This window comes from Manis javanica, chromosome 8 (genome assembly GCF_040802235.1).
Source record: "Manis javanica isolate MJ-LG chromosome 8, MJ_LKY, whole genome shotgun sequence".
Lineage (NCBI taxonomy): Eukaryota > Metazoa > Chordata > Mammalia > Pholidota > Manidae > Manis > Manis javanica.
In genome coordinates, this window is record NC_133163.1 from 27,096,828 (window position 1) to 27,122,247 (window position 25,420).

General features: G+C 53.8%; 1 protein-coding gene across 3 annotated transcripts in view; it reads left to right on the top strand.

Moving 5' to 3' along the window:
* LTBP2 (latent transforming growth factor beta binding protein 2) overlaps nt 1–25,420 on the top strand; it is a 93,018-nt gene that overhangs the window by 48,830 nt on the left and 18,768 nt on the right. For all 3 annotated transcript variants that reach the window (XM_073242130.1, XM_017656746.3, XM_017656745.3), the window contains 11 exons: nt 477–748; nt 1,789–1,891; nt 10,433–10,507; nt 13,498–13,620; nt 16,530–16,694; nt 16,941–17,138; nt 18,171–18,190; nt 19,377–19,416; nt 20,307–20,420; nt 22,586–22,723; nt 23,430–23,558. In XM_073242130.1, the coding sequence (XP_073098231.1) occupies nt 477–748; nt 1,789–1,891; nt 10,433–10,507; nt 13,498–13,620; nt 16,530–16,694; nt 16,941–17,138; nt 18,171–18,190; nt 19,377–19,416; nt 20,307–20,420; nt 22,586–22,723; nt 23,430–23,558 (1,377 nt within the window). The remainder of the gene's footprint in view (nt 1–476; nt 749–1,788; nt 1,892–10,432; nt 10,508–13,497; nt 13,621–16,529; nt 16,695–16,940; nt 17,139–18,170; nt 18,191–19,376; nt 19,417–20,306; nt 20,421–22,585; nt 22,724–23,429; nt 23,559–25,420) is intronic.

Sequence of the window (25,420 nt, forward strand, 5' to 3'; positions counted from 1 at the left end):
ATTAGGTACCAAATCAAGGGTACAAAAAAATACTGACTTGTATAAGAGGTCAGAGGATGGAGGCACCCAAGCCTGGGCTGCATGGAGGAGATGGACTTCCTTTTAGCCTGAAAGATGGGTAGCCCTTGGTAAAGCAGCGGGGAGCAGGAAGGGGGCCCCCCGCAGCGGGACTGGCACGAGGCGGGCCCTGCAGACCCAGCTGGAGTGCTGGTTGTGCAGATCATTGTAGGAGGCAGAATCAGGAAGTGGTTTGGAAGGTGATAATGAAGGTCCTTCATTAAAAGTGGGGAAGGAAGGAATTTGCACTTTACCCTGACCTCACCGGGGAATTATTCTGGCCTTTGAGTAGAGAGTGAAGAAATGGAAGGAGAATTTGGGGGAGACCCACAGCCAGCCACCTGCCCAGCCCAGGGCTGGTGGGTACACTGCAGAGGGTGGGCTGTTTCCCTGGCTCTGACCCCAGCCCCTGTGCCCAGCCTCCGTGAACCCCTCTTTGGTGAAGGTGCACATCCACCACCCACCGGAGGCCTCTGTGCAGGTCCACCAGGTGGCACGGGTACGGGGTGAGGCCCCGGAGGAGAACAGCGTGGAGACCAGACCTTCACCCCGGCTCCCTGCCAGACCCGGCCAGGGCCACTGGGGCAGTAACATCATCCCCACTCGGACCAGAGAGGCCCCTCGGCCCCCGGTGGTGCCCAGGCCTCAGGGACTGCTGGGCCGCTGCTACCTGAGCGCTATAAATGGACAGGTGAGAACACAGCCCCTGCCTCAGTCCTGGAGGCTTCCAGAATAGTGATTTCCCCCCTCTGTGCCCCTTCTTTCTCTCTCATCCTCGTTCTTACAGAATATATCTGCAGGGTCTCCTACTTACTCCCCACATAGGAAAACTCAGGGCATAAAATTACCTGGGTGAGGAGAGGGCTTCTCCTACCTAGGGTCCACTGATCAGTGCCAGGCATGCAGAAGATGACCCACAAGATTCCCCCTCTGGCGGGGCACCAGCATTCTCAGGTCCCAGTAAATCATGAACTCTCCTGGAGCTGAGCCCAAGACCCCTCCGGTGCATGGACAGTGGGCCTGTTAGATCTGGTGAGGAGTTTGGTATTCAGTTGAGACTGGGGCCACAGAGATGTGGAATTAGCAAATGCAGGTTAAGCCTCAAAGCCTTGGGGGTGAAAGATGAGAGACATTCTATGTCATCCCCTCAGGCATCCACAGTCAGTGGTGGGAAATCAGGTAAGCTTTTCTGAGTCTAGGCACCTAAAAGTAAGGGCTAAGCCAGACCTTGGGGTTGTAGTTTGGTATTTCCAGAAACTTCTGAGGTTAGGGAATTGGAGGAGGTGGGGAGTACCAAGGGCTAGGGCCTCTGAGTCCCCAGATCCTCCCTGGCCTCTCAGCTTGTGGTGTTCTGAGCCTGGACCCTGCTCCCTGGGAAGGCTTGCATTGTGGGTGACCCTGGAGTTCCATGGAGTTTGATGGAGGAAAGCCCATCCTTTGGGAACCTCTGTCTGTGGACTGGGAACACAAAGGGGCAGTTTGCAGACCTCCAGAGGCATATTTTGTCTTGTCTGGGGTGTGCCTGCCTCACTAAGTTTAGAGTTTGGAGGAGCAGACCACAGGTCACTCTGCTGCCTTCCAGGACAGGCTGACTCTTCTCCCCTCCCTTGGGTGGGAGCATCCTCTGGTAGATATGGGAGGTGAGCTCTTGTCTCAGGTTTTCCTGGGACATCTCTGTGCACATCAGGTGAGGGAAGAAGGGGTGACAGGTGTCCATGGCCTCTTTTCCAGTGTGCCAACCCCCTGCTGGAGCTGACTACCCAAGAGGACTGCTGTGGCAGTGTGGGAGCCTTCTGGGGGGTGACCTCATGTGCCCTGTGCCCACCCAGACCAGGTAAGTGCTGGGCACCTGGGTCCAGGGTGGTGGGCAAAGCTCCCAGGACCTGGCCTCTGCTGTGGGGTGCCCTCTCCATCTCCCACCAAGGCCTCAGAGGCCAGGCAGGTAGAGCAGCTTGGTAAGCTGGGCAGGCTTTCCAGATCTGCTTTGTAGGTGCTTCTGGCTGGTGGCCAAGGCTCCTCAGCATGCAGATAGCCCAGCCTCCCTGCCAGGTGCAGCCTGGCACAGCTGCTCTACCTGACTGCCTGGGAGCGATTCCTCCCTCCTGCCTGTGGTTCCTGCTAAGATTTTAGGGATCCCTGGACCCTCTTCTTCCCCTCAGTCTCCTTCTGCATACTCCCCTGCCCAGGTACCAGGACCCAGAGGTCTTCATCTAGTGACTTGGTGTCCTTGTTCTCTCCCTGGAGGGGCCCTCAGGCCACCTCCTCACTCCCTGTTTCTTGCCTCCCAGTCTTTGAATCAGGGTTGTGTGTCTGTGCCAGAATGTTCTCAGCCTTGGGTTATGGGAAACCCAGTTCCCTGTCCTCTTTCAGATGGTAGGAAAAACCTAAACTTCGTTCATTCAGCAAATATTCACCAGGTGCCTCATGAATGCCAAGCACTGAGGATTTAGGGGTGAGCACAACGTGCATTCATGCTGCTCTTGCAGGTGTTGATCTTACAGTGGGGAGGCAGCTGATGAGGTTCCCCTGCCTGAGTCTGGCATCTGCCTGCTCGCCTATGTCCCCTCTCCAGGCCTCACTTCTGGGCCTGGGCCTGACATGCATTTCTTTTGCCTGTCAGCAGCTGAACTTGGTGAGTTGGCTTTGTGGGGGGCCTGGCCCGGAGCCCAAAGGTGGGAGGGGCAGGACTGTTCCTAACTTCAGAGTCAGCTGTGGAGCAGTGACCATATTTTCCAAACTAAAAATAAGTCAGAGCCAATTCACCATGTGATAGGATGTTTGGTGAAGCAGCAAAGGGTAGTACCAGACTTTAGCTTGAGCATCTGTCACTGAGCAGCTCCCAGTCCCAGCTCTGCCTGCTGACTTCTCTCTGCCCTGTACCTGAACTGCATCTCATAGGGCTGCTGTGGAGAGTAAATTAGATTGATGCATGTGCATAGCATTAGGTGGATAAACAGCAACTGTTATAATTATTATTAGAAAGTATCCCTCCAGAAAGGGAAAAGGGAATGGACCCGTGCCCCTGCTCAGCACCTCCCCCTGCAGGACAGAGATGTTTTCACCACTTTTCTTTTCTGTGTTTTTCTTCCTCCTCCTGGGCAGGCCCTCCTTGAGACTTCTATATCCCACATTCCATTCAGTCAACAACTATATAGGCCCTGATGAAGCACTTGTTTGAAGTGCCCCTAGTGTTCAGGCCCTCCCTTCTCCAAACTTAGTCATAGGGTGTGGGGGGAATATACAGGTAGCACTGACTGGACAAGTGCCAAATGCTATGCGAACACAGACAGCAGAACTGGGGCCACTGATGGGTCCTGTAGCACCTTTGTGCAAATTAGAGAAAGGTGTCCTTTCCATTTGTTCAAAACAGTCTTTATAAATATTCAAATCTAGGGTGCCAATGATTCTCTTAGATGTGGTGCTTCTGTGCAATGCATAACCTACACGTCTGTACACTGTGGGGTAGGGGGTCCCAGCTCAAACTGGTGAGTCAGGGAGCGCATCTTAGAGGGGGTGACATCCAGGAGGAGACTGAAGAATTATTAGAGTAGGCCAAAGAGATGGCGAAAAGCTTAACATCCCAAGGAAATTGCATATGCAGGTGATACCAAGAGAGTGAGCAAGACTTCCAGGAGCACAGCACACCCAAGGGTGAGCCCTCACCCCCTCCCTGTCCCACGTAGTGCCTCCCAAGCCTCCTCCCCCACTGTGTTCAGCACAACTCAGCAAGTGGGGCACCAGGGGATGTCAAGCATTCCAGCACACTGAGCAAGAAATAACAAAGACCAAGCAACGTAAACATTTAAAACACATTAAAGTGCAGCTGGGCATTGTATAGAGAAGCAGCAAGCCTCTGGGGAACATTGTTTGTGTTGACAGGATGCCAAACACCTAACTCCACGCCTGAGCCTGGGGCAGGGGTGGGGAATGTTTCTTTAAGTAGGCGTGACAAGCAAGCTACTGTGCCAGTGGATGAAAAGGTGAGCTGCTGGAGTGGATTTGGGAATGGTTGACAAGATAGGCCACCCTTCTGGGTTCTAGAACATTCTCAGCCAGGTGGCTTTGCCCCTCTGAACCTCTGCTTCTCCTCTGATAATGTATGGCTGTGCCCTTCAGACTTCATGGCTCCCCCTAAATCATCTCTTGGCTTCTGGAGCACCACACTGAACTGTTCAAGAAGGTCCCTGCAGAATGCTGCTCTTCCTAACATGGAGAAGAACTCTCTTGAAATGTTTATATAGCACAAATCGTTTTCTTCCAGAAAAGTTCCCCAGTGCCCCCTTTCCCAGGGAGATGTTTAGGCCAGACTGTGGCCCCCATTCTCTCTTCACTCTGAGTGACAGATGCAGCCCATCTTTCAGGACTCAGCCTTGGGATTTGTCAAAGGTCCCAGCTGAGAGCTTTTGCCACTCCCCTGAAGAGCACACAGTTCTCAAAGGCCACTTTGATTGAGGCCACATTTAAAAAAATTTTTACCTTAGAAAGACAGACATCTGGGTTGACTGGAAAGCTGGCTGCTGCCCCATCTGGCTTGGCACTGGCTATGTCAACCCCAAGGCCCCTTTGCTGGGGCAGGCGGGGCTGGCACACTACTCTCAGCCCTCAGTGGTGGCCTCCAGCTATTTGCCACTAGATCATCTATCCATTTGCTGGGCGTGGGATGAGTTCACCTCAGAACGCAGGCCCTTCCCTGTATCTGCAAGGAGAGCTGATTCTCTTGCTCTGCCCCTTCAAGGAATTCTGCGTCCTTCCCTCTTAAAAATAATAGTAACCACCAGTTACTGAACTTTTACACTATGCTGGGCTCTACACTGGCATTACCTCATTTAATTGCCCCAACCACTTGCAAAGCTAAGGAACTTTATCTGCTTTTTTATGGGTGAGGAAAATGAAGCTCAGAGCAGACAAGAACTTGCCCAAAGTCACACAGCTAGAACAGAGGAGCTAAGATTCAGACCACAGTGTGTCTGATTCTCAGTTGCCAGGATCTCCCTAGTCATTCTGCGGAGGTTTGGGCCTGCCTGGAGACAGCAAAAATCAGTACACCAGACAAGGATCCCACACCCAGGAGGGTGCAGCCCAGGAATGTATTTCATGAGTTACATGTACATGAAGGACAACATCCCTCAAGAACACTGAGGGCGAAAAGACAGGCAGGGCAGCAACCTGCAGCTCCGGCTTAAGAGTTAACAGTGATATGCTGAAAGAATTGTCCAGTGGGGGAGCCAGTAGGCTTGTTCCATGTTGTTCTATAAAGCGAAAGCCAATGTGTGCATGTTTCTGGTGAGCAGAGCTCAACTCAAAACTGAGCACAAGGGACAACTTATTAAGAACTGCAGCTGCCCAGCAATATAATGGCATGTACCCAGAAGTACTGAGCAGCCCACCATGAAGAGGGCACCAAGTAAGAACAGGTTTATAGGAACTGGGAAAGGAAATTCATTCTTGTGGAAAGGGTGGTTATATGTCTGAAACCCTCAACAGAAAGAAATTTATGTGAAACCCTCAATAGAAAGAAATCTTTGGTTTGTCTTAGTCTTATCAGGACCTTTGCCCATGAGGATGTCACAGGTGCAGGTCTGTGAAGCCAGCCCCTGCCGAGAGAGTGAGAGTGATGTGGGCACAAGGTGAGGTCTGGAGCAGGCAGCACCATTACGGGCACCACTGTTGTCAGCAAGTGTTTAGATCACTTAATAAGTGCCAGGCACCACACTAAGCGTTTCCTCATTTCACTGCATCCTGACAACATCTCTGAGGGTTGGGTGTGACTAAATTGGGCCTGAAGGCCCAGGTGTGTGTATGACCCCAGGCCTCTGCTTCTAACCACTCTGTAATCTGCCTCCTGTGCTCCTTTCTATGCACTTGGCCTGGGCATTTGCTAAGTAAACTAGAGGACCCAGGCTTGGGGAACAGCTGTGTTGGGGTGGGGCTCCTGTTTCTGGGATTCTGGGTGAGACGCCCAGTCTCTTGCCCTGAAGAAATGGGATTTTCAGAATTCCAGCTGTGGGGCTGAGAAAAGCAGCATTCAGAGGACATTTAGTTCAAGGATGTTCAGAGAGCTGCTTCCAAGGGACAGGAAGTCTCCTGGGAATTGTGCTGTGGCTTAAGTTAGCACCCTCCTGCCCCCAGTGGGGGTGTCACTGACACGTGGCATCACTGGCCAGGGTGGGGTTGGCTGGAGTGGTGCCTGTCTAAGCCAGGGGTCTGACCAGACCCTTCTCCACATCCCTCTTCGTGGTGACCAAGACTCCCACGTTGGCCACCCTGAGGAAGCACTCAGAGCCCATCTTTAGGTGGAATTTCCACAGTCATCGGGGGGGATCCATTAGGACTGTCCAAAGAAGACAGTCTGAAATAATGGACATTATGATGATCGCCAACATGTAACAAGCATTGCACTGAGAGTCTTGCATGCTTGTTCAGGGTTTACGATGCCCCCAAAACAGGAGTTGTCACTCCCATTTTACTGGTAAGAATACCACGGCTCAGAAAAGTTGAGTAACTTGCCCCAGTCTCCTGAGCCAGTGTGGGGCAGCAGGCCAGCTTGCTGCCTTGGAAACTGTGTTGCTGGAAGGAAGGAAAGAGGAAGGAAGCCTTGGGGAACATCTACAAGGGATTGTGCCAGCCATTGTGCTAGCTCTACTCTGCCATTGCTTGTTTCTGTAATCCTCTTAACAACCCACAAACTGAGTTTCTCTCCCCACTTCTACAGATGAAAAAATTAAGACCGAAAGAGGTTAAGAAATGTGCCCTAAGTCATTCAGCTAGTCAGAGGGGAGCCAGGATTCACTGAGGGGCTAGCTGCCCCGGTGCCCACACTCTGTCCACTGCTCTGAGAGACAAGTTTCTTTCCCACTTGGCCACCTGAGGTGCGCAAATCAGGGGTTCAATTCCAGCCTGCCCACATGCCCCTGTGCATGGAGCTTGGCCCCATCCAGTGTGCGTGTGTGTTTTCTGGACACAGGGGATATGTTAAGGCACTCTCTGCATCTCCCTGCTACAGCCATCTGTCATTTCAACCTGGGATCAACATGGCTTGTAAACAGCCCTGTGGCCAGAAATATGTCTCCACCGTCTCCTCCCCAAGCTGTGTAGTAGAATTTGCGCCAAAACTGTCTCCAGCAATTAGTTGGCCCTTGGGAGTCCCAGCAGCCAAGGAGAAGAATTACCAGGGCAGGGGCAGGCTGGAGCCAGGGGCCCCTCTGCTTCTGTCCTTGATCTGTGAGCAGGTCAAAGTTCAGCAGTTCAGCTGGGGTCAAGAGCCAGAAGACCTGAGTTCCAGGCCCCCGTGGTACAGGTTTCCTCACCAGGAAAGTCATGCACATCTGTCCTATATGCTTCATGGCACTTCTGTGATGTTCAGACTCCTTGGAGTGCAGGTTGCTCCCTGCTGACGCCTCAGAAGACGGCTTTCTCAGGTCTGAGGCCCCACTGCAGGGTTGCCAGCAGCTCCCCCTGTTTCTTTGAAGCACCCAGGGGGATCACAACGTCACCTCTCCGTCTTTCCAGATCTCACAGATCCTCTCCTCTCTGCTCTGACACCTTGTTTTATCCTTGATCTGGCTGAGGGGCCATGAGGGATAGCACAGGTTCTTCACCATTTCCTTTATCGGTTCTGCATAGCACTTTGGTTATGGACATTGTGGAGGATTTATCTGGCATCTGATTAGTTCTTCTGACCTCCTTTTTGGTACCCCTGCCTTTCTTTTTCTCTCTCTTTTTTTTTCCCATTCACTCTCCTGATCCTTTGTAAAAGAAAAAAAAAAAAGGCGGTTCCTGGGAAGGGTGATACATTTCCTGCTGAGCAGGCATCTCCCTGTGGTCTCCAGATCCCAGGATTCTTAGCATGGACAACTCCTAAGGCTTGTCACAAACTCATTCATTTATTTATCTGGAGGCAATAGGGAGGAATGTATCCTCTGGAGGCAGACTGCTTAGGTTCATAATCCCAGCTCCATCCGTCAACTGAGAGACGTTGGATGTGTTTCTTAACCTCTGTGCCCCAGTTTGCTCATCCATAAAATGGGGATATTATTAGTACTGCCAAGGGCTCAGGGAGGATTAAATAAGTTAGTACATGGAAAGACTTCATAATAGGGACTGGCCCATACTAAGTGCTATTTTAGTGTTTGCTATTATTATTCATTCCATTTTGGTTTAGTGCCTGTACTGTCCCCTGTGCTGTACTTGGCTCTAGGGGCACAGCAGTGATGAAGAAGACAAGGTCCCTGTCCTCACAGAGCTCATTCTCCGTGTAAGCAGGGGAGGTGGACAAGCAGAAGGGCAGGGACAGCATTGTGTGTTAAGCGCTCTGACAAGGGAAGGCCTGCATGTGTTGGGAGCACCTGAAAGGCACACCTGTTGTGGGTGGCAGGGGCCACCATCACTGTGACCATGCAGCTCACTAGCTGCCCAAAGCTCACTCTGATCCTGGGTGGGTACTGAGTTCTTGTCCCAAGCCGAGGTCTCTCCCTCCCACACGGCCATCTAAATTTTGTTCTTTGCCCCCAAAGAAATGTAAGCTGATTTTTCTGGATTGGATGCTGCACTTAGTTTTAAGGAAACTGGGAATGAGTCCCCTAGAGATGGCTTCTGTGATTAGAAAAATACTGAAAAACACTGAGACACTCAAACTTTGCTGTGCAACTGGATGAAAGTATAGTACTTCTAACATGTTTGTTGGTACTTGCAAGAATCTATTTCAACCATAAAATAAATGGAGAGCTATCTTTTTGGACCTCACTAAAAAAGGGGTGTGCCAGAAGACATATATTGTCAGGAGTAAATGACTTCCTGAATAAAAACAAGCTTCACCAATCAACTCTGTACATGTAGCCGCTGATGCTAGACAAGGAATCTGGGAAAGGGAATGGAGTTGGAGATCGCTGTGTGTGAGATCTCCTCACCACAGTGAACATAGGCCGGTGATTGCCACAAAGAAGTTGAAGTCCGAAGAATATTGCTACAGGAAGTCATAAAGACGTTAACTTTATAAAACAAGACCTTTAAAATATAATGGTGCCTTTATGAAACTTCATGTTGGAATAGTATCTAGGAAAACCCCTGTGTCTCTTAGGAATTACTGGCTATATTTTGACAAAGGAATTGCCAAACTTAAAGATAAATTCTTCTTTTTTTTTTTTTTTAACAAAAAGAGGTGTGTTCCACATTTGCTGCCTTTCTCTGTGATGACAGGTGGCTGTCAATAAAATGATACCTGCTAGAGCTTTACAAGAAAAAAGAAAAAAACCTTTAAAAAAATGCTTCAAAGCAATACTTTGAATGTTGACAAACTAGCCTGTCTCTCCAAAGTAATGGAGATGTTTTCCCTGTTTTTATTTAATGTGAATGGTTTTTTTAAGCACACTTTTTGTTTTCTCTTTCAAGTAAAGGAGAAAGTTGTGAAATCAAGGTAGGCCATGAGTCAGCACCAAAATATTGAGACTTATTTCCTTGTTGGTCAATCTGGATTCAGGCATCTGCGCAGTTTCGTCTCCTATGAACTTCAAGTGGGCTGCTTGCTTCTCAAGTGCCCTCATGCTCCAAGGAGAGCCTTTTGAAAGTGCACGTTTGAAAATGGTTCCGTCTTTATGTGATCTGTTGCTGTAAACCATCTCCATTTGCACACTTAAAAAAATTGAAAACTGGAAATTGAACAGCTAACAGACCTCAGGGAAGATGGAAATTCATTAGCCAATTTCAACCACAGCATCACACAGTTGGTGAATGTGAGAGAAAAATGAATACCATGGTTTTAGGAGTGCCTCAGCAATTAGCTTCTTCCATCTTGATCTAAGATACCTTGTCAGCTATGACAGCTTTACAACCAAGTATCAAAATTAACTGAACTTAGAAATAGACTAAGAGTTATTGTATCCAGCTTTTAAAAACAAATAAAACAGCTACAGCTGTGTAAGATGTAACCCTTAGGAGAAACTGGGTGATGGACACCGCAGGACCTCTCTGTACTATTTGTTGCAACTTTCTGCAAATCTATAATTACTTCAAAAACAAGTAAAAAAAAGAAGCCTTGTTCATTCATATGTTCTTTTGTATAACATTAATATAAAATATACTGTATATAATACTATAATTATATACAAGATATGCAATCACTGAGTATCAGTTTTTGTAAGAGTGATGTGGGCCGGGAGCAGCCTGCTGAGAGCCAGGGAAGGGATTTCTGCCACAGGGGCACCCAGCTGTTCAGAGTGATGGCTTGTGGGCTGGGGCCTCACCGCTCGATGTCCAGACTGCTCCCCTCTTCGTCCAGACTGCTCCCCTCTTTGTCTAGACTGCTCCCCTCTTCCCGGCATGGGTGGCAGAGGAGCCCAAGAGGCCTCCAGTGAAACCTGTCTGCATGTTCCCTCCTCAGCCTCCCCCGTGATTGAAAATGGCCAGCTGGAGTGTCCCCAGGGGTACAAGAGACTGAACCTCACTCACTGCCAAGGTAAGATGCCCGGGGCCAGGGCTGGGCTTGGGAGGGGAAATGTGGAGGCTGCTGGTCCTGGGGGTATGAGGAAGCTGGGGGATAGTGACAGAGCAAGCCAAGAAGGGGCCTGGGAGCTGAGCCAACCCCCTCCTCCCCATCCCCACCCATCCCCACCCATCCCCACCCTACCTGGGTCGGGTGCCCCTCTAGCGCTGCGCAGTGCCCTGTCTAAAGGTGCCTCCCAGCCCCGGCACATCCACTCACCTCCAGAGCCGATCTCCCTGGAGAGGGGGGACCTTTGACTCAAGTTGATGGGGACTCTGTGGACTTTCCCCAGTAAAGCACCTTGAGCTATTTAGACTTCTCCCGACAGCCAGGATGGGGATGGGGACGGGTAGAGCACAGATGTCAGGGGGCACAAGACTCAGCCCCTGGTCTTGCTAGCCTGGTGGGCTGGCTCTGTAAGGCCAGCTGAGGCCTGGGGTGCTCTGTACTAGGTTGCCCCCAGAGGGGCCTCACCGTCTTGGCACAGAGGGGTGGGACGTGGGGCCCAGCTGTGGCTTTGTCACTACCAGGGATTCCAGTGTGGGCAGGGAGTGGGAACAGGATGACTGAGGGGTCTAGAGGCCCCCACTGAGGGGGCACCTGCTGCTGCTGAGCAGCCTAGGCTCAGAGCAGGGGGCCCCTGCTGTCTGCGGGCCTGGCACTGGATGTGATGTGAGCAGGGCCTTCTAGCCAATGAGAGGCTCGTGGGGCTGGCAGAGGTCAGGGGGGAGCTGAGGCAGCTTCCCCTTGGAGAGCTTTGAGAACTGGAGAAATCGCTGTCTGTGTGACTCGCTTTGGGTGAAGCAGGGTTAGAGGCAAGGGACTGACCCAGACGGCCTCCAGGTACACTCCCCCTGGAGGCTTCTTCAGGGCAGAGGAGTCTGAGGCAGCCCCAGGGGGTGGCTGGGCTGTCTGCCAGTGGGGATCTGTGGCCTATGGGCAAAGTCCCTGGGCAGGCCTCTGTCCCAGCCCAGCCCAGAGGCAGACTCCCTTGGCGGCACTGGTGGGCCTGGTGGTCAGTGGGTGTGGAGACAAGTGTGTAGCTTTGCCCTTAGAGAGTGCAATAGGGCCCACATATCTACTCTGTCCCCAGGGGCCTCTCCTGGCATGCTTCCCAGTCTGGGGGGTCAAAGTTATTCCTTGGACCTCACAGGAGCTCTCTGCCCTCCCTCCACTGAGCCCCAGGGTACAGGAGGCCCCAGCCCTGGAGCCTTCCCAGCCCGAACCTGCTGCCACGGTCTCTGTGTCTGGGAAGGAACCTGCTCACCTCAGTACCCTCCTGCACCAACCCTCCCTCTCCTCCATCCGTTTCCCCTGCTTCCACAGGGTAACTTCGGGTGTGGCCATGAACTGAATCCATCATGCTAGGTGCTAATACCCGGTGATGGCTGAGGCACAGCCACTGCCCCAGGTGAAGACAGATGCTTAAACAATTACACACAGTGAGAGGGGTGCTCTCGAGGGAAAGAAGCACTGGGTGCTGTGGGCCCTCCCCAGACTGGGAGGATAGAAGTCTTCAGATCATACCTGGCCTCGACTTAAAGAATGAGTAGAGTTGGCCAAAGGGGGTGCAGGCACTGCAGGCTGAGGGAACAGCATGAGCAAAGGAACAGTTTGGGCTGGCTGGAATACAGCCTGGGTACTCACAGGAGGTAATACAGCATCCCAGAGTCTCACCAGAGCCACCTGCTCACCCACAGACTTTGGGGAAATATGGTGGAGGGTTCAGGGGCTCCCTCCAGGAGGCATTGCGGGCCCCAGAGACAAGTCAGATTTACAATTAGATGTATCTCTCTGGCCGCAGTCTGGAGGCAAATGGGTCAGTTCCCCTTCCTACATCTCAGGAGTGTTTGCCCAGACACCTCCCTCCCATAGGGTGCCCTGCCACAGAGAAGCTGGGTCATCTTTCAGCCTCTTCAGTCTTGTGCTCAGTGCCAGTTTCCCCAAAGCCGTGGGTGAGCAGGTGGCTCTGATGACCCTGGGTGGCCACGTGGAATCCCCCAGCCCTGGAGGTGGGGGTGCCCTTATGAATCTTTCTTGCTCACTGTCTCTACTGCCATCACCACCAACAAAGGCCCCATCACCGGGGGGTGGGGAGCCCCTAGCTTCTTGGAGCTTAGAGTATGCAGCAGGGGGTTTCCCCTCGGCGGGAAGAAGTTTCCGGTATGAAATGTTCTTGAGATCACAAAGGAAGCTAATGGAGCTGCCTTATTTGAAGAGCAGCATGAACATCCACTGGTGCTGGGGGAGGTGTGCAGCCTGCCTGAGGCCTCCTGGCCCCCTGGGAGTGTGCCCTCCTAACCCTCTGCCCACCAGCACCTGCCTCCAGCCTCCTGCTTCCTCTTCCTTGCCAGTGCCCTCCATCCTGCAGCTCACTGCAGACATGTGCCCCAGAGCTTGGGTCCTGCAGAGATGCTTCAGGGTCTCCCAAGGAAGGCTGAATAGGAGGGACTGGGCAGCCCCTTCTCCACCCTCCAACCCAAGCTGTCCCCTTATCTGCTTCCCCTGTTTGCATCCCAGCATGTCACTTACTAGCTGAATGACTGGGGGCAAGTTACTCCTCGAACCTCAGGTTCCTCACCCTTAAAAGGAGGGCATGTGATTAATAAAAATGTGAGAATTGAATGAGGTTTTATATGTAAACCACCTGGCGTGGTACCTGGCACATAACAGCCACTCAATAAACATCAGCTCTCAATATTATAATCATTATCAGTTACTGGACTAAGTGATTGGCAATTTTTATCTCATTTTCTCCTCCTAAAGAGACTACCTGGTAGAATTACTATTCCCATTTTACAAATGAGGAAACTGAGGCACAGAGAGGGATCACACTTAAGAAATGGAGCTCTCTTATTGTTGTCTTTTTATTTGAAGAAAGTTTTTGAAGCTCTCTGCCCCAGCTACCCCCTCCATCAGGCCTCAGAGGGACGGGCACTTGGTCATTTCCTCCAACCCTACAGATATCAATGAGTGCTTGACCCTGGGCCTGTGCAAGGACTCGGACTGCGTGAACACCAGGGGCAGCTACCTGTGCACCTGCCGGCCTGGCCTCATGCTGGATCCCTCCAGGAGCCGCTGTGTGTGTGAGTGCTGCCAGGGACTGGGAGTGGGGGTGCTGGGAGGCAGGATGGGGCCCCCCAGGTCTACGGGCCAGGCCCCAAGCAGAAATCTCCCCCAGGCCCCATCCCAGGGCCATATCTGCTACTCAATCTGAAACTGGGTCCAACGTACAAAAACCGATCTCCCCCCTGCTGGCTGGAATGGAGGCAGTTACGACTTTTGGCTTTAGGCATTTCTTTTGGGGCTTTGCAGTTTGAAGTTTTTCACTTCTGTTTTCTCTTAAATCATTTCTGTTGCCTCATTTACTTTACGGGGATGTGTGTTGCTTCTGCTCTAATGTCTGACTGAGCTGTGGCTGCGTCTTCCAAGCCCTGAGCTTAGCAGCCTGGCTGCTTAGCTGCAGACCTTTCTTAAAGGGCCTGCCCAGAGCGGGAATCACACTGCTGCCTGGCCCCAGGGCCATCCTGTAAACCTGGATCCCCTATGGTTCTGAGTGTGTGTCTGTGACCACAACCACTCATGTGTCACTAGTCACATCAGCACTGTGCCTGTGCATGTGCACACATGGTACGCAGACAGCCGTTTTCAGTGACCTCCGTGGTTCCCAGCTGCGGGAGGCCCAGCTGGCACCCCCCCGAGGGCAGAGCCGCCACCAAGGCCCAGAGAGGGCTTTCCTTAGGCAGGGAGTCCTGGCCAGACCTGAGTAACACCGGCCCCCCACTGGCCCCCGCTAAGTGGCAGCCAGGGAGTACCACCACCCCAGCTCAGCAGAGTGCCCTCCGGTGGCAAACTGCCAGGTACTGGGGCTGGGGAGGCCATGGATGAACATGACTCCAGGGTCTCCCAGAGGGAGCATCCCACGTGGAGGGAGAGGAGATGGGCCCAGTGAGTGTCTCCAGGGAGAGGGGTAGTGGGAGCCTTCTGAGGGGACACTCAGAGAGTGAGGGGACCCGGAGTGGGGAGAACACGTCAGGCCACTCTGAGGAAGACTTCATGGGGGCAGAAACATGTAGACATGGCCTTGAGGAGGATGCAGCACTTCCTTCTTCCCCACCACACCCCTCTTTGGCTTCCTTTATCAGGCAGGCATTTAACATCTGAGGCGACTTTTATTTCTTAGTGCCAGAAAGAGACCTTTAATACAGGGAGGCAGGGATGGCCTTTGGGTATTCTTTATTTTTTCTCCCTCCCTAATGTTACCACCTCCAGCCTCCTCCAATGATTCGCATGCTTTTAGGTGGGTGTGGGTAGGCATGAAGCTTCTCTTTCCTTCATTTCTGGGCTTTGCCCCACTCCCTGCCACCTGACCGGGGCCAGTAGGCAGTCTGCATGGCCCTCTCTGTGCTGTGGCAGCCTCTTGAAATTCCTAGCTAGGTGACCTCCACACTGCGGCTCAGAGACTGAGCCATTCCCTATGGCGTCCCAAGGGCCGTGTCCGCTGAAGGCAGAGATTGCACCTGGAGACCCAGGCTCGTGGACTGACTGGTGATGGGCTGTGTATAGCACCTGGCCTTAGACATCACTGCAAAGGAGATGTGGTAGTCAGGAGTCTTTGGGTTACAAGTGACAGAAACCCAAAACCCAACTCAAAGGAACCCAACTATAAGGAAAAATAATTCACTGGTCCATACAACTAGGGGGTCCAGGCGCAGGGGCGCCTTGGGCTAGGTTGGATCCTGGCACCCAGAGCGTCTTAGGATGTCTCTTGCTCTGTTTCCTCTGTGTTGATTCCCTAGTTGCTTCAAAGGTAGCTGCCAGATGCTCCAGGCCTACACCTCCCAGCCTTACAAACTCAATTAAAAAACAGAAAAATAAAAGCACCTCTTTTCTAATAACCCAGGAAAAGTCCCAAAGCTGATCATTATCACTGGGCCCACTTGGTCAAGGGCCCACCCCTGACGCAATCACTGTGACCGGGCTATGGACTACATCCTTCAGCTAGGAAGTGGGGTCAGCCGCCATTCCACGTGGGGGCAAGGATGAGTCCATGGGAAAACCAGGGTGCTGTTAGAAGAATATGGGGGCAAAGATGCCAGGCATGCGGGGTGTCTACTATGCATGGAATTCTCATCATCATCCTTAGTTCACACATGAAGGAGGTGGAGCCCAGGATGGCTGTGTGGCTCATGGTGGAGCAGGGATTTGAACTTGGTCTGCTGGATCCTGGGTCCTGTGACTTCCTCAGCTTTGAGTGTCATCGTCTTCACCCTGCCCCTCATGCCCTCATCTGGCCCTCTAGGGATTCGGTGTCTTCCAACGCAGGATGGCCTCCTCACCTCCCACTGAGATAACGTACAAGAGAGTAGTCTGTAATATTTACTATCAAAGAACAAGAAAGGGGACAGTGGTGGTGGTATTGTTATTATCTAAGCCCAGCAGAGCCCACACTCACTGAGAGCCACAGGATGTGGATCCGTGGATCTAGCTGCCCATCCATCAGTCCAATGAGCACTTACTGAGTATCTGCCTGCACCAGACACTGTGCAGAATGCCGGGGTCACCAAGACGACCAGGACAGTGTGGCTGCCCCACAGCTCCCCATCAGGCCCTTGGTCCTCACCTTGCCTCATCTCCCTTAGGAGCCTGTGGCCCTCAGGGCACACTGCTCGCCACTGGAGCCCAGGCCCATGTTGGGCTTCTGTAAACACTTGTCACCTCAGCACCTGGAAACAAGCACATACGTCCCATTTCCTGCTCTCAGGTTCTCCATGTGAGGGTGAGAGTTAAGGGTCCCCTCAAACAGGGAATGTGGGGAGGTGCTGTTCCCCCTAACGTGCTTATGAGAATTTTCAGGGCCCAGACCTGCAGAATGAGACGCAAGCCGGGCCAGCCTGAATGCATGAGGCCAGCACTCCTCTGCTCCCTGCCCTCCTGCCCACGCTTTCCCCTCCGCTGGCCGCCTGCCCATCCCCACCCGCCGTGTCTGTTGCAGCGGACAAGGCTGTCTCCATGCGGCAGGGGCTGTGCTACCGGTCACTGGGGCCTGGAACCTGCACCCTGCCTTTGGCCCAGAGGATCACCAAGCAGATATGCTGCTGCAGCCGAGTGGGCAAAGCGTGGGGCAGCAAGTGTGAGAAATGCCCTCTGCCTGGCACAGGTAACCTTCTGACTTCATATCAGCTCTGGCCACCAAGGGGCTTCCTCCAAGCTAGTGGCCATTTCCCTCACCTGGACCTAACCTCAAACTAGATGGCCCTTTGTACCTACCTGCTGAACTCCTTACCCCAACCTGGGGTCCCTCCCCCCTTGCCGCCACAATCCTCTTTTCCCCCAGAGGGAGGGAAGAGAGGGCCCGGGGTTCCTGCAGGAACAGCATCTCTCAACCTGTCCTCTGACCCTGCAGAGGCCTTCAGGGAGATCTGCCCTGCTGGCCACGGCTACACCTACTCAAGCTCAGACATCCGCCTGTCCGTGAGGAAAGCCGAGGAGGAGGAACTGGCCAGGCCCCTGAGGGAGCACAGGCAGCAGGGGCCAGAGGAGAGACAGCCACTCCGGGCAGCCACCGACACCTGGCTGGAGGCTGGGACCATCCCCGACAAGGGTACCTGGGCTGCGGGAGATGCCTGCGGGCTTACCCTGCCTCTTGGGTTCTGGCACCTCAAAGAGCCACTGGTTGTTTATCCTGGATCCATGGCTTCCCATAAGAAAGGGAGTTTGGAGCGGCAGCACCCAGGCCTGGGAACCTGCTCTCTTGGCCTGGCATAATGGCAAGACCTCATCTCCTTCCTCCCCCATTTGGGGCCAGAAGGTACCCACATCCCAGGGAGGTGCTGGTGGAGGTCTGCAGCAGTCCCCACCCCAGCTCATCAGGCCTTCCCATGTCCTGCCTCTGGCCATGCAGCTTCTGGGGCTGGAGCTGGCCTGAAGAGCAAGGCCTGAAGAGCTGGCAGGTAGATCCTGGAGTGTCTGGGTGGCTCTAAGAGGCTCTAAGGTCTTACCCTGGCCTTAGAGTCAGAGCACTAATTCCAGGTCCACTGCCTTGGGCACAGAGCTAGAAAAAGACTGGGCTTAAGGCACCCGGACTGTGTCCTGGGAAACCACCAAAGGCACACCTGGGTTACTGGTAGCATGCCGTGCAGGAGACAAAGGACATATTAGGGCCAGGAGAACTAAGGGATGGCCAAGATGGCTCCAGAAATCTAGAACAGACAGACCAAGAAGTCAGACAGAGCCCCAGTTGTCAAGGGAATTGGACATTGGCTATGCCAGGAGCAGCTCCTCTCCTAGAATGTTCCCTGGGCCCAGAGGGTGACAGCTAGGACCATGGGGTAGGCTGGCCCAGGAGGGGTGAGATCCTGTCCCTAACGTGCCTTAAAGGAAAGCAGGAGGCTTTTTCTCACCAAGTAAGCCACCTCATGGGCCCTCCAGACCTGGGATTCTGGGCTCTGTGGTGACTCATCCCAGCAGGTGGCAGGGGCAGAGGCAGGTGAGAAGAATCTGAGCTATCCCCACTGCTGACCTGCTGGGGACAAGGTCAGGAGGTCACAGACTGAACTAGCCCTGGCCGTGGGTGGTGGAGAGGAGGCAGCCAGACTCTTCCCCCTGAGCTCATGTTCTCACCTTTCCCTCCCAGGTGACTCTCAGGCTGGCCAGGTGAGTGAGGAGTCCTCCCGCCAGGGAGCTGGGTGAGCATGGCAGACAGTGGGGCCTGGCAGCCACTGAGGCTGCAGGGAAGTGCCCAGTGAGGGAGGGTTAAATGTAGGTCTTAACTTGGAGAGATGCTAACATGAGCAGGTGGACCCAAAGACCCAGTCCTTCCCTAAAGGAAGCAGTAACAGCCCCTGTTTATGCAGCAGCTTCAGTGCAAGCACTCTCTCGGCTGGGGTGCTCTGGCCTCCCCTCAGCAAGGAAGGAGGAACATGTCCTGTTAGTCCTGGCTGCCATCAAGCATGCAGATGAGGTCCAGAACTGGTTCCAGATTAATTCCATATTTGGCACTTTCTGAGCCTGATTTGCTCAAACCTCAAGGTCTCTCCTCTAAGTGGCTCACGGTAAATAGAGGCAGAACTGTGAATAGCCTCAAACCACTTCACTGAAAAAGGGGGTTCCACTCCCTTCCCTGTGCCCAGAATTCCCCTGTGAAGAACTGAGTGTCCTTCTAGAAAAAATCCCAGAGGAGTAAATCTGCCTCTTCCCTCACCAGTGTGCTGCCCCTACCCTGCTGCCTGCCCCTCTGACCTGCATACCTGCCTCTCCCCAAAAACTGTGTCTCCAGTGAGCTGCTTCTCTCCCTGGAGAACATGTGTTGTCCTCCCAGACTAGCATACTATTTCTGTGTCCTCACATTCCCAGTCGTGCTCCTGACCTCTGTCATCCTCTGCTATTCTTCTTCCCTGGTTCCCACTGCTTATCTACCTCTCTGTGCGTGCTGCGATGAGTCAGGCTACCAGGTGTGGCCTGGGGGCCCAGCTTTGTCACACTGGCCCTGTGACCCTAGGTAGGCTAGTCCACATCTGGAGCTTCTGTTGCTTTATCCAAGATCCAAGCATTGATATGATACTTGCTGGTATGGCACTGAGCTGGCACCTTACATGCATTAGCCCATTTAACCATTATAACCTACTGTCACAGGATAGTTGAGAAGATTGATTAAGACAGTGGATATAAAGTGCCTGGAAGAATGCCCTGCATGTAGTAAGAACTCATCAGATACCTGGAATGAAAGAAAAAGTGAATGAGCAAGTTGGATGAGAAGACTGGAGGCAGGGCTGAGTGTATCAGAATGAAGCATGTCATGGGCATGACAAGGGGCCAAGAGTGACCTTCTGTTTCTATGCAGGTCAGAACCGGTGTTACCCAAGTTCCTGCCTGGGCCCCAGGTGAGTCCCTCTTCCTCTTGGCTCCCAGAAAACAGAGGGGGGAGGGAAGGAGAGATTCTCATCTGGGAGTGGAGTAAGTACACATGAGCTGATGCACGGGGCTCAAATCAGATGAGGTCACGGATGACCAATGTTGGAGTGCTTTTTGCAGGGACTCTCCACACCTCAGGTGCTGCAAGATCAGCGAAAGACACCTGATACTTGGCAAATATTTCCCTAGCCGCAGCTGTCTTTCTGCATTTCATGGTGCTTCTCAGTGTACGAATGAGACTGAAGAGGCAGCACTGGCTGAAACTGGGGCTGGCCAGCTGGCCAGAGCCCTTCCTCCCATGGCCTGTCTTCCCTGTCTGCAGAGCCCACCTTGCTGGTCACTGGGGTTGGGGACAGGGCACTACTCAGAAGTCAGAAAGCTGAGCTTCAGCTTCCTCCACTATAAAATGGACACCGGTGCCAGCCCTGCTCCCTCTGAAGGCAGATCAGGTTGATGTTTATGGCGGGGCTCTGTAAGCTGTAAAGTGCATTGCAAACCAAAGAATGCTGAAGCAGGAGTCAGGAGACGCGCTCTGGCTCTGTTTCCAACTGGCTAGCTGGCCTTGGACAAGTGGCCATTTCTGTGAGCCTCAGTCTCCTCCCCTGTGAAATGGGTGAGACTGGATGTGATCTAAGACCCATTAGAGCTCTCAGATGCTAACTCTGATTGGAGCCAGGTTACATTTCAAGAGCCTAGGAGGCAGAAGGGGTGACCTGCTCTAGGCTCCACCCTTGGTTCCTGGAACAGCAGGGAGGAGGGAAGAGCCACTGCTGGTGTCCTTGGAGGGAACCGTGTCCAGAAGTGGGAAGGTGGGCAGCCATGGGGCCGTGGCTCACCTGCTCCCCTCTCCCACCTGCAGGAGATGCTGTAGGAAGACCAACGCTGCCACTGCCTGGACAGGGGACCCCAGAGACACGGGAAGAAGAGCAAGAGACGACTCCCACCGAAGTGCCAGTGGTACTGGGCCCCTCAGGTACTTGCAGCCAGCCCCGTGAGGCGTGGCTGGCCAGAGCTGACTCCAGGGCCTCTCCAACCAGCTGAACAGTGTCCAGTGAACTCTGGTGCAGGCTCAGCCCCTGGCTCCTCCTCACGGAGAGCACAGAGTGCTCACAGGAGTCCTGTCCAGAGCACCAGTCAGGCCAGGAAGGAGAAAGAATAGGGGCTTACTCAGAGGCCATTTAGGAGAATCCAGGGGCCCCTCTTGAGGGAGCGGAGCACGTGGGGCCTCTGGGAGCCTGACTGCTCCAGGCTGTTGACCCTAGGTCAGCTGAGGGCCCTAGCAGCAGGCAGCCTCCGGCCCCCAGGGAGAGCTGACTTTCGGGAAGGAAAATGGTTCTAGTTCTCAAGGTTGTTTAACTGTCTGGCAGCCTGTGTTTCCACCTCTCGGGCCAGCTACAGTGGTGAGGGGGGCAGTGCAGGGGGGTCCCTGGCAAACCCACCTTGCTCTGGGATGTGCCCTCCTTAAAGGCTCATTGTCTGGGGACTTGGTTCAAGAGAGGCCAGGCCAATGTGGCCACTGTTGCTGCCTGTGCACGTGTGTGCTCACATGTGCTTGTGTGTGTGTGCACATGTGTTCCCTCATGTGCCCATGTCAGGGGCTTGCTGATCTGTTGACCTTTCAGACTGAGGGCACCTTGGGGGAGAGGGGTATTTCCAGATTTCCTCTGATAAAGGAGAGACCCTGCAGCCTGGTGGAACAGTCCAGAGAGTGTGGGGCTGGGGTGGTTCCCAGGCCTTCCTGGGCATCCCACTGCGCTCTCCCAGGACCTCTCTCCTCTGGGTTCAGGCAGCTGCTCCAGAGGGTGTCCTAGTACCCCATCTTGCCTTGCTTGGAAGGCAGGATGAGCTGGGTTAAGGGTCTTAGATGAGGATTCTGAGTTTCTTGCAAGGAAAATGGGCCTGGAGGCAGGGATGAGGACAGAGGAGGGGCCCAGGTCAGCCTCAGCAGCAGCTCTCAGTTTTGTTGGGAGACAGAATCCCCCCCAACCACCACCCACAGCCTTTTTCCTGATCCCTTTCCTTGCCTACTATTCTCTAAACTCAGCCCTCTGAGAGGACATTTACAGCCTGGCTGGTGGTCCCTACAGGCTCCCAGGCTGACACCAATTCAGAGCCAGGCCAGGGGCAGGGTGGCCTCCCAAATAGGCCTGTGTGCACATCCAGTTCAGTCCAATTTAGCAAATGCTGTGAAGCCCCGCTGTGCACCAACCCATCCCCTCGGGCCTCCAGGGCCCCCTCAGTGCCATGGGGCAGGGGCAGGAGCGTGCAGCTGAGACCTCAAGGCAGTCACAGGGTATTTCATCAGTCATCTGTTCACTCAGCATGTTCTAAGTACCAGGTACTTTTCTAGTGTTAAAGACACAGTTCAAAAAAGCTAGTTCCTGCCCTCTCTGCCACCTCTACATACCTGAGTCCTGGTGAGTCTCCGAACTGTTTCCAAATCCAGCATCTGATGCCTCATTTTTTTACCACATTACTACCACCCAAGGCAGTCCTTGTTTAAATGATATCAACAGGTGTCTAAGGGCCCCTGTGCCTCCCCTTGCAGTGCATCCACTTTCCTGCTGCCTTTCTGAGCAAGACAACATGACAAGATGTGGGTCTTCCTGAGACAGCTCGTCACACCCATCTTGCATGACTGCTTGCTTGTAGGCCTGTCTCAGTGTGGACTTCCAGGCCCTGTCCACTTGGCTCCAGCCCACCTCAGCATTCTTCCTCCGGCTGCTTTTCTACCCTACTCACCAGATCTGTGTGCCTGTCTGTCTGTCTGTCTGTCTGGGGGAATCTGGGCAGCAGTTGCAGGGAAGGGATGCACTGGGCATGAGAACTGTGCCTATACTCAGGGTGAGGTCAAGCTTGGGCCTCAGCAGGGGTGACCCTGTGCTGGGACATGGAATATGGGGAACTGGAATCCACTGTCAGAGGGACGGACTGCTGCAGACTCCATCCTGGTAGGGCCCGGCCCTGGGAGGAGGTGCTGTGGGGGTCTGAGGCAAGGCCACGGCCGTGCTGTACGTGGATGTGAGAGGGCCCAGCTAAGGGGTATGAGGCCTCTGTGGGTCCTCTGAGGCCCCTGTGCCCTGTCTACCGCCTTGCTCATCCACTTCCACCCTCCCCACCATAACTGCTGTGGTCTAGCTCCCACAGGCCTTGACAGATGTGCCGCTGGGTCCACCAACATCTGTGGCCCTGGAACCTGTGTGAACCTCCCAGATGGATACAGATGCCTATGTAGCCCTGGCTACCAGCTGCACCCCAGCCAGGCCTACTGCACAGGTATTCACTTCAGGTATCCTGGGCTCACTCAGATAGAAGCAGGACTGGGGGCAGAGTCAAGAGTCCAGGCATCAGAAGCTCTAAGCACAGCTGCGTGGTTGATGGGTTGAGGGGGAGTATAGCCCCTGTGGACAAAGCTAACTTTAACCTTGGGGAGATCAATCTCTGGGATCACCATCCAGTGAGTCTCTAGGACTCCAGGAGATGGGAAGCCACCCCAGGGACTCCCAACCAGTGCCCGGAACCCTCATCTCTGAGATCAGCACCCCCTCCCACTTGCCGTCTTGCTGTCTGCAGAGTGGAGCATGGCCTGACCTAGCTGTAAATGTCTCCACCAGGGCCATCCCTGGGGGAGTCCTGATCCCTCCTCCCCCTGGCCCACGATAGTTTTACACACAGGACACACATCCGGTGTGCCCTGAAAGAGAAAGGAAGTGATCATGGGGCCACTGGGAGAGGGGAACATGGGGCAGGAAGGAGGTGCTGGGCTGCCATCCCTGGCCCTTGTGCTTGAGTGGGCTCAGTGGCCCAACCTCGTGGCTTCCAGCCTTAGAGATATTTCATCTCACTGGCTGCCTCTGCAGCCTCAATCCTCCCTCCTTGCCCCAAGGCATCATGCCCTGTCCAGTCCTTAGCAGGGGCAGGTTGCTAGCAGGTGCTCAAAGAAAGGCCTGCCTGACCTCCCTCCCCACGTCCCCCTGCTCAGATGACAATGAGTGTCTGAGGGACCCCTGCAAGGGAAAAGGGCGTTGTGTCAACCGCGTGGGCTCCTATTCCTGCTTCTGCTACCCTGGCTACACACTGGCCACCTCGGGAGCCACACAGGAATGCCAAGGTAAGCTGGGCACTCCCTTGCCCCTGGAGGGGGCCAGGACGTCACAGGTGGTGTTGGGGTGGAAGAGGATCCAGGCAGTCACAGCACTCAGCCACTGCACTGCAGCTTGGGGAGCACAGGGGCTGTGGGACAGAGAACAGGGCTCTGACCTGGACCTGGGAGGGAACTGATCTTACGCTGAGGCTGGAAAGAGGTATGAACCAGAAAGGCAGCGACATGCATAAAGGCTCCAAGGACCTGTGGCTGGAGCCAAGTGTGAGGGGGTCAGGGAACACGGCTAGAGATAAGGATGATAAGCCGGGTTCCCAAGTCCTGAGTGACCAGGAGCTGCTTTCATTTTGGTTAAGGAGGGCGCCATGAGAACACTGACTGGGACTCCTGCAGGTGGGGAGCAGGCACACCTTTGCAAGAGGAACATGTGTCCTCAGCAGTTTGGAGACACCTGCAAGGCTTTGAGCTGCCCTGGGAAGGCCTGGCCTACTGCCTGGGGACCCTGGGAAAAGATGATTCCCCCTGGGTAAAGACCCTTTAATTGTCAGCATTTAGGCTGTGATACAAAACACTCTGCATACATTTTTATGAATGAGCTCACAGAGAATATGATGCAGCACTTTCCAGGCAGTGCCTGAAGATTCATAACCCAGTTGGAATCCTTCACTCGAAGAAAGGCACTGCTGCTCTTGGGGCTCACACTGCTGGTTCTGGCAGGGACAGCCCCGCAATCACTCACAGGCACCTCCCAGAGGCCAGGGAGGCTGTGTGTCCTCCCGGTGCCCAGGTCTCCCACGGCTCTTCTGTCTGTGGAGACCAGAGCCATCCAGGTCCTCTCACCTGATGATGGGGGTGAAGAGTCAAACCACCTAATCTAATCAAAGAGTGGGAGAACCATGGATGGAGTAAGGTGTGCGTGCGATCTGGAAGAGGAAGCAGCTTGTTCTGTATGGAAGATTGTAGGAAGGTTTCCCATGGGAGTGTTTGCGATGGGGCAGAATAATACTAGCTACCATTTAATGAGCACTCATATACTGGCGCTTTATTAATGTCCCAAGCACTTTATTATGTGAAGCTCATCATCCCAGCCCTGTGCAGTAGAAATCCTTATCCCCACTTTATAGTTCAGCAAACTGAGGCTCAGAGAGGTGAATTGAAACACCAGGGACCTCACGCCTAGTTATGGCAGAGCTGGAAACAGAATCAAAGTCATTCTGGCCCCAAAGCATAGTTTGCTTCCAACAACACACTCCCTTACAATGCACAGTGGAGGAAGGAGAGGGCAGAGGGTCTTTATTCCAGGGCAAGGGAACCGTCTCTGCAGAGCACAGAGCAGTGAATGAGCCCAGCGTGCTCTGGGAATGAAGATCCGCCCCGTTTGACTGGAGTGTGGGGTATGCGGAGGAAGTGGCTGGAGCTGAGGCCAGTTTGCACAGTGCCTTGAGTATCGGCGGGGAGAGTCTGGGTGCCGTCCCACAGGCAGCGGGCAGCCAGCAGAGGTTTGTGAGCACAGGGTGGCCGTGCAGTCAGCTGGCTTCCAGGGAAGTGACTCAGCAGCAGGGCTCAGAGCAGCCTGGAGTTAGGGGGGCAGTTACAGGCTGGGGTGAGGGGCTTCTTGTGGTCTCGCAGCCTTGGCTGGTGGTGTGGGCCAGAGACGCTGCTCTCTCAGGCCCAGCCCTGGTGCTGGCTTGGGACAAGCAGGGGCTGCTGCAGGGAATGACTTGCCCGGAGCTGATCCAGACGGGGTTTGTCTGTGTGCCAGCCTGGTGTCTGGAAGGTCTTTGCCGGCCCCGAAAGCTGAGGGAACGGAGGGTGGGGGGGGGAAGCTCAAGGTCAGCTGTCAGTCCTCCCTCGGTCGGGCTTGGCTGCCA